Source organism: Piliocolobus tephrosceles, chromosome 12, assembly GCF_002776525.5.
Source record: "Piliocolobus tephrosceles isolate RC106 chromosome 12, ASM277652v3, whole genome shotgun sequence".
Taxonomy (NCBI): Eukaryota; Metazoa; Chordata; class Mammalia; order Primates; family Cercopithecidae; genus Piliocolobus; species Piliocolobus tephrosceles.
The window spans coordinates 72,762,925-72,771,135 of record NC_045445.1 but is presented as its reverse complement, the minus strand read 5'-3'; the positions used below and the strand labels follow the sequence as shown (position 1 = coordinate 72,771,135).

At 33.7% G+C, this 8,211-nt stretch overlaps 1 protein-coding gene across 1 annotated transcript in view; it reads right to left on the bottom strand.

Annotated features, from left to right (window-relative positions):
* Positions 1-656: 656 nt before the first annotated feature.
* HMGN5 (high mobility group nucleosome binding domain 5) overlaps positions 657-8,211 on the bottom strand; it is a 96,804-nt gene continuing 89,249 nt past the window's right edge. Inside the window, exons 3-7 of the mRNA XM_023202842.2 lie at positions 6,550-6,579; positions 5,463-5,492; positions 5,145-5,198; positions 2,826-2,963; positions 657-1,833 (exon numbers count right to left, since the gene is read on the bottom strand). Of these exons, the coding sequence (XP_023058610.1) occupies positions 1,237-1,833; positions 2,826-2,963; positions 5,145-5,198; positions 5,463-5,492; positions 6,550-6,579 (849 nt within the window). The 3' untranslated portion in view covers positions 657-1,236. The remainder of the gene's footprint in view (positions 1,834-2,825; positions 2,964-5,144; positions 5,199-5,462; positions 5,493-6,549; positions 6,580-8,211) is intronic.

Here is an 8,211-nt window from a genome sequence, read left to right as displayed (position 1 = left end):
CACACTCATACTGGGATCATTAGGCATGCTAATTAACCCAAGCACTTCTTTGGGGTGGACGAGGAAACTGAAATACCTGCAGAAAACTCATGAAGACATGGCAAGAACTTGCCAACTCTACAAACAGTGGCCCCGGCTGGGAATCTATTTTCTCATCAACATTACAACCAAACAGCATTGAACAAAATTGAGACCTGCTGTAATGATACAAATTAGAACATGGATTGACCTGAAAATGTTTTGCTAAGTTAAAGAAGCCAGACACCAAAGGCCACACACATATTGTGTGATTACATTGATATTAAATGTTCAGAATAGACAAATCCATAAAGACAGAAGGCAGATTAGCGGTTGCCAAGGGATGGAAGGTGGGGGATGAGTTGGGGGAAAATGGGGAGAGACTGCTAACTGGTGCTTTGTTTCTGATTTGGGTGATAAAAATGTTCTGGAATTAAACAGTGGACACAACATTGTGAATATACTGACAACCACTGAATTACATACTTTATTATTTTTACTATAATTAAAGTGGTGAATTTTATGTTATATTAATTTTATGTCAGTGAATATTTAAATATTTTCATGAAAACTACAATAGAAAAAAATTAAGCATAATATTTCACTAGCCACATTTTTGAAGATATAACAAAACACAATCATCATCAGTCTTTTTATTAAGATAAATCCAGTAAAATTTGTGCATTCACATATAATCAAAACTGCCCTTCTGAAATAAACATATGTATTTATTTTAAAAATGCAAATACAATTTCATTTTTCCCAAGCTAATAATAAAGTTATATTTGGGAAAGATAAGTTTAACTCTTAGCATTACATGAAAATAGTTCACCTTCTTTATAAAAGCATCCTAGAGAACAATAACGTTGGATGCAACTCTTTTTTTTGGGATCCCTCACTTTATGAAATTATCACACATATAAAAGAGTAAAATTAAAATTCAAAGATTTGACACATAACTTACACAACACGAAATTCACTCGCAAAGTTGAAAGCATATTTTTCTCTATATATTCCACTACTATAATCACAAAATTTATAGATAAATGTTTCATGTGAGAAACTTCATGGCTAATAATCAATATGAAGATGTTCTGAAATTAAATCAATGCTAAAGAAAGACTGTGTTTATAAAATTTTTGATAAAAATATTTATCTCTATTAACTTTACAACATGAAGGTACACATTAACAAATTATGAAACTATATAGGGCAGTTTTAAACAATACTCTGCGGCTCCTCTATTTTTCCATCTTCTTCTTTGATCTCATCTTTCTCTTTTCCTTCTTCTTCTTTTTCATCTTCTTTCTCTTTTCCAGCTTCTTCCTCATTTCCACCTTCATCTTCTTTTCCATCTTCTCTCTCTTTTTCATCTTCTTTGACTTTTACATCTTTCTCTTCCTTTTTATCTCCCTTCTCTTTTCCATCTTCATTCGCTTTTCTATCTCCTGTTTCTTTTCTATCTTCTTCCTCTTTTTCACCTTCTCCTTTCTCTTTTCCATCTTCTCCATTTCCTTTTCCGTCTTCACCTTTTTTTCCATCTTCTTTCTCTTTTGCATCTTCCTCTTTTCCATCTTTTCCTTTCTCATTTCCATTTTTATCCTCTTTTCCATCTTCTTTCCCTTCTTCATCCTTGTCTTCTTTTCCAGCTTCCCCTTTCTCTTCTTTGTTTTGATCTTCTTCATCTTCTTTCTGATCTTCTTTTTCATTTTTTACTTCTGCTGCTACTGCTTCTTTCTTTTCTCCTCCCTTCTCTGTGGCATCTTCAGTATTTTCTTCTTTTACTTCCACAATTTCTTTTTCAGAAGCTGGCGCCTGTATGCATGGTGAAAAAAAAAAAAAAAAAAAAAAAAAAAACAAGATTCTGTTAGTAAATTTAGAACCATTTCCCCTAAATATTTACACTGGATTACATCTATTTCACAGAAAGACTAATACTTCTTTTAAAGAAAGTAATTTTCCTGTGAAAGAAGCCTGCTAAATATCACATTATGAGAAAACATTCTAAGAAATGAGATTAACTAAAATATGTCCACAGAAATATCTACAAATAGATATTTGAAACAATAAATACAGAAACACTTATAAATAATTTTCATTTCAAATATGAATCACAAAGTAAATACTTAAAGGATGACATGTATTTATTCTATATCAGCAATTCTTAATGAGGACTATGCATGTAAACAAAATATAGTCCTTGGAAAAATAACATATTTTGTTTCTATAATAATGATATTTGTTTTTTATGTAAAAATTACTTGAAAAGTACTATACCAGATATTATAAGATAACTTACAAAAGATTTTCCATATTTGCATATGTTTGGTTTATAGATTTGTGACTACATCCCATTTTCAGTGTTTTATTACAATACCTAAAAATGCTGTATGCATTAAATATGCAAAATAAGGTTAAAAACATTTATATAATGATTTGCTTTGCCATCTACAGAGGAAATAAAAGAGTCATAAATGCTGGAAAAGGGATTTACAAATAGCCTGAGTGCTGATAAAATGAATAAAGATTGGCCTGTATTTAATAAGAAGGTGGTTATGTTAGTACTAAGTCATAATCATTGGCATTGTTCTAGTAGCAGCAATGCTAAGCCACTGCTTGCACTACTCGTCCCTCTAAATTCTCATATCTTAAGTTAATTTTATTTTCCCCTTAGATACCATTATACTATTGAACCACAGCTCACTTAATTTTTTCCAACTTGTAAACTAAAAGGCAAATAGGATTTCTTTCAGTTGTACCCATTGTTAAACTTTCAAATAGATAAAACTCTTAACATTAGAAGATACCTCTGTAATTTTGGCTTCTCCATTTTTAGCATTTTCATTGTAGTCTTCTTCAACAACTGCTTCTTGCTTGGTTTCAGCAACTGCTTGGGCACTTTTATCTATGTTTTCTTCCATCATATCACTTCTTGTCTTCATTTTCTGCCAAGCAATATAAAACAATAAAAGTAAATATACAGTTTAACTGCTGTGTTGATTAAATGGTCACAATTATTTTACCAGCTATTGTAATAATTTATGCAAATGCTTTAAAGTATCACATATAAACCTGATATCAATAAAATTATCATATAATACCTTCATTGTAAGTTTCATTGTAAGCCTAAAACAGCATTAAAAATGCACAATGTTCCCTTGATACAAATAAAATAAATTTTCTTTTAAGTTGAGTGATATAGATGAGAGGCAACCAGTTAGAATGCTGACTAGTTGCTGCCAAGGACAAACTGCTGGCATCAAGTTAGACTGATCAATTAGTTCCCTCTGACCAGAGAGGGTCAGTTTATTTTTGTCAAGTCTAATTAATAAGGAACAGGGTTTTGTTGATTGTTAAGCCTCCATTGGTAATAATTAAGAGAAATGCTGTTAGTGAGAACATCAATTTAGATATATTTTTAAAAGACCTTATGGTGATGTAAGTGTTTCAATCTTTGTATCTACAAGTTTGGAATGCCCTGATTCATGACAACTTTACCAAGAAAAATTTCTGCCTACCTGTGTATGTAATAGAAAGACCACTGGATTGAGGGGCCAGAAAACCTGTGTTTGAATTCTAGATCTCCCACTTATGTGATGTGATCTTGAGCAAAGGCATAAGTATCTTTGAGGCTGTTATTTTCAAATATAAAAAGAGACTAATACCACCCACCTCACAGGGATATTATCAGGAGAAAATGAGAAAACACATGAAAAAAAAAGCTTTAGAAACTGTAACTTATAATATAGATATAAGTTATTACTCTTTTAACACATGAGAAACAGCCAAGGAGGGTAAAGTCTATGGTTACATAGTATATGTTTTAGTCTAGCCCTTTTCTTTTCTTTTTTTTTTTTTCTTTTCTTTTCTTTTCTTTCCTTTCTTCCTTCCTTCTTTCTTTCTTTCCCCCTTCCCCTCCCCTCCCCTCACCTCCCCTCCCCTTCCCTTCTTTTCTTCTTTTCTCTTTTTTTTTTTTTTTGAGACAGGGACTCCCTCTGTCGCCCAGGCTGGAGTGAGGCAATCTTTGCTCAATGCATCCTCCTCCTACCAGGCTCAAGCAATCCTCCCACAACAGCCTCCCAAGCTGCTGGGACTACAGGCATGCCCGGCTAACTTTTGTATTTTCTGTGGTGACAGTGATTCACTATGTTGCCCAGGCTGGTCTCAAATTCCTGTGTTCAAGCAATCTGTCTACCTCGACCTTCCAAAGTACTCAGATTACAGGCGTGAGCCACCACGTCTGGACTTACTTTCCTTTTAAAAGAAAATACGCTGTATTTACTGTTTTAAAAACTTAAAAGTTGAATATTTAACCTGACATAATAGTGGACTTGAAAAGTAAAATGCAGAAAAAACACCTTCTTTTGTCACCATTAAATATATCAATTATTACTAAAACTTCAATTGCCCTAAGTTTAGCAATATTTTTTAACAAAGATTTCATTTATGAGCATGATGACAGTTTATATTTTCTTCAACTACAAAGTGATAGGATTAGATGCTCTCTAATGTTTCTCATAGCTTTAACCTTTTATGATTTCAGGAATTCAACCAATATTCTTATGTATTAAGCAATTAACGGTAAACTAAATATTGAGATTGTATCTATTTCTACATGCCTTTAGCCACAACACCAGAGTATATGTCTATACAAAATCAACTGTTTCCATTTGAAATTAACATATGCAAATACATCTCACATATATATTATGTAAATAATTATATATAATCATATATACTTTGCCAACTGTAAAATATTATCAAATGTTAGTTACTACTTTTATTACAAAGCACAACTTTGGGGTTACTACTGTTTTTACCTTTTGTTTTCCCAGGGAAATAGTATTGTCACTATATGATAGCAAAGGCATGTACATTTAATGGGCCTATCCAACTGAAATTGTTTTGTCTCTACCGAATGAAAATGTCAAAACACTGTGGACAATCATAAAACAGGAGCAAATATTCCCCACCCAAGGGGTGTACATGTATCATATGAAAGAATATAATATATTACTAACAGAACAAAATATAAGCAAAGTAAAATGATCAGCTGTATGCCATTTCAAAAATTATTTTTTTTTAAAAAAGCAAATTTATTTCAATATTCTAAGTTGAATATTTACCCTTGAACTTGATGTTCTTTTAGGCGTTACCTCTGGTGTAAAGGGTACACGCATCTGCATCAAGTTGTGGGAAAGGAAAAGAAAAGGAAAACAATCACATTTGAAGAAAGAACGTTAAAAAGGAAATCCAAACTCTGAATTAAAATAAATGAGCATTAGAAAAAAAAAAAAAAAAAAAAAAAAAAAAACACATTTCCTTGGTGTAAAAATTTTTCTTAAAACTTCAAAAATAAATCGTGTATTGAATTTTTTAGGATTCCCTAAATTTTAAAATGACATTTCATAATACATGGGCTGCTTTTTGAAAAGATTACTTACAGCAGACAATCTGGCAGATCTTCTCTTTGGCTATAAGTTAAAAACAAAAATCTGTTAAGTGAATTATGGATACAAAAAGCTATAGTTATTTTTATTGAGGTCAAAATATTTGGTGTAACAATACATAAATATTGTCATTAAGGAAGCAATTGTGAATTTGGTTAGAAAATACAAGAGAAATATAAGTTTTGATTTTTCCTTCCTCTGAACACTTTATATACTAAAGAAAAAGTCCCAAATTAAGCTTAAGTGGCTAGGCTAAATTAACACAGTAGCTAGTAACAAGGAGCACATTTAGAAATGAAAATATAGCCTTTTCTTGCCAAATGACAGAGCAATTATTTTGCTTAAAAGGAAGAAGTTCTCTCTACATCTGAACAAGCACAATAAGGTCTTAAATTCCAAGAAGCTTGCAGTTTTTAATACTTACTATATATATATATATATATATATATATATATATACTTTTTCACACTCAGTATATTTTTATTGTGCATTAATTAGATTAAAATTAATAATATGCATTGACCAAAACATTTTTAAGGCCATAAAGGTAAACTGAGAGGTTTCCTTAATATAATTGTCACACAACAATGATTCTCGCTTTGTAGGACATATAGAAGATGGCATACTCTAGGAGTTAGAACAATATATATTGAATACAACAACAAAAACTATATAGTACGTTAAGAAATGTTTCACATACGTGAACATTTAGAGCCTCAACTTTCTAAAATAAGCAACATGTAAGCCTGTAAAGTACACACGCCAAAATGATAGTCTAACCCACAAAACGCCCAAATAAAATATTAGCACATCTCTATTGTCAAGAATATTTCCTTACCATCATTTCTATTTAAAAAAAAAAAAGTGCAAAAGCCTTTTCTTTTATTTTGAATGGCAATTTAAAAAAGTCCTATCTTCCGAAATTCAGATATATATTTTTGAGAGAGTTCACTGGCATATCATATTGGTACTCATATTGTACAAATATACCAACCAGCATCTATTTGTCAGCTGCTTATGTGTGTCAAGTTTATAAAACGAGTGGTTTTTCCTAATAGATGCTAAGACTAAAGAAACTCACCTCCTGCCTCATATCACCTTGACCTGCAGCCTACACAGAGGAGAAAACCACACAGAAATAAGGTCATTGATATAAACACATAAATCAGAAAACACTGCCTGCGGATTACAAATTTCAATATAATTGCTTATTACTTTCTCCTGGGTTCCTGCTCAAGTAGACACGTGTTGTTTCTTAGGAACCATGCTACATACTGCTGTTTTACTAATGTGCGCCAAGATGCAACTGCATGCACAAGACATACTTTTACACAACTGATAGTTAATTTCATCCTTTTGTGTAAATTGCATCTCCTGAAAGTAAACCTTTGTAATTTTGAAATCCACCTGCTTTAGATAATGTAAAAGCCAAAAATGTGGGAGTGGGTCAAATGAAGGCGGAGCTTCATGCAATTTCCCTTTCTTGCCTTATGTTTGCCATGCAATTGTACCTATCTTAACCTCTCCTCTGACTCTGGACTATTCTTTCCAAGATTTGCATGCAAGAATTACAGCCCCCACAGTGTTTTGTGGGGTAGACCTCTTTGCGACAAAGTCAATGCTTTATTCTAAGACACTGGCCGCCGATTTTAAAACTTCCCGCCACTACCTGCTTTAAGGTTGCTGTCAGCTCTGCAAAACAGCAAGACCTACTGCACGAGTATAGAAAAGCACAGTGGCGGGAATCTCAGGAAGGGGGGATGGTGATTAGAAACAGTTGCTTTCCATATCTGAGCAGCCCTTTAGCCTGAGAATTATTAAGCTATTGCACGATTCATACAATCACAGAGCACGGAGGAATTTCAGTATTATTTCTATGTTTTAGGAATAAGGAAGGTGGGCTTGTTTATAGGAATAATCCAGAAACAATCATAATGTCTTAAGTTAGCACAGTGTTTTACGGTTTTACCAAGCAATGAAACAGCGTTCGATATCACTTCTAGGGGACTAAGAAAAAAACAAAACAAAACGCCGAGCGTGAACTTGTTTCCTGTCTGAAAGGAGCCAGGAATTGTGCAGTGAGGGTTTGCAGAAGACCTGTGGAGTTCGAAAGGCTCAGATCAATTTTGCATTACTAAAGTCAACAAATTCATGCTACCCCAACATCAGCAAGTTTATCCGACGCTGTTTCCTTATAATCTTCCCATCTTTAGCTAAAGAGCTAGGGAAGGTCCAGCTTTCTCACCCCTGAAGTTTTTAATTACAGCGGTGAATCTCTGTTCTCTAGGACAGTTTGAAGTCTGCGCCGCCTAATGGCACAGGATTACCATTGCATAGCCATCTGGCCTGACAAGAAGTGGAGGAGGGAAGAAAAAAAAAAAAAAGAAAAAAGAAAACGGGAAGAACAAAGGCAAATACAGGAGAAAGACATGGCTTTCGTTCCCCAGACGGGACGGTTCCCCAAGAAAAGCCGGTGGCAGAGGAGGATACTGAAGTGTGGTTGGGAGAAGTGTTCTCCAATAGGGTAAGCGGAGGAAGGGGGTTGCGGTAGGAAGCGACAGCACAGCGCTATGGCTGTTTGTAATTCAGCATGGAGACACCTTTCAAGAGATTCTCCCCTTAAACAAAACACTCCAAAAGTGAACTACCAGTTGCATGCAACACCATCCTAAACCTTACACCGACTGCTCTTTGCCCTTCTCCCCCTTTCCGTTTCATTACATCACAAAATGGAAGAAGCCAA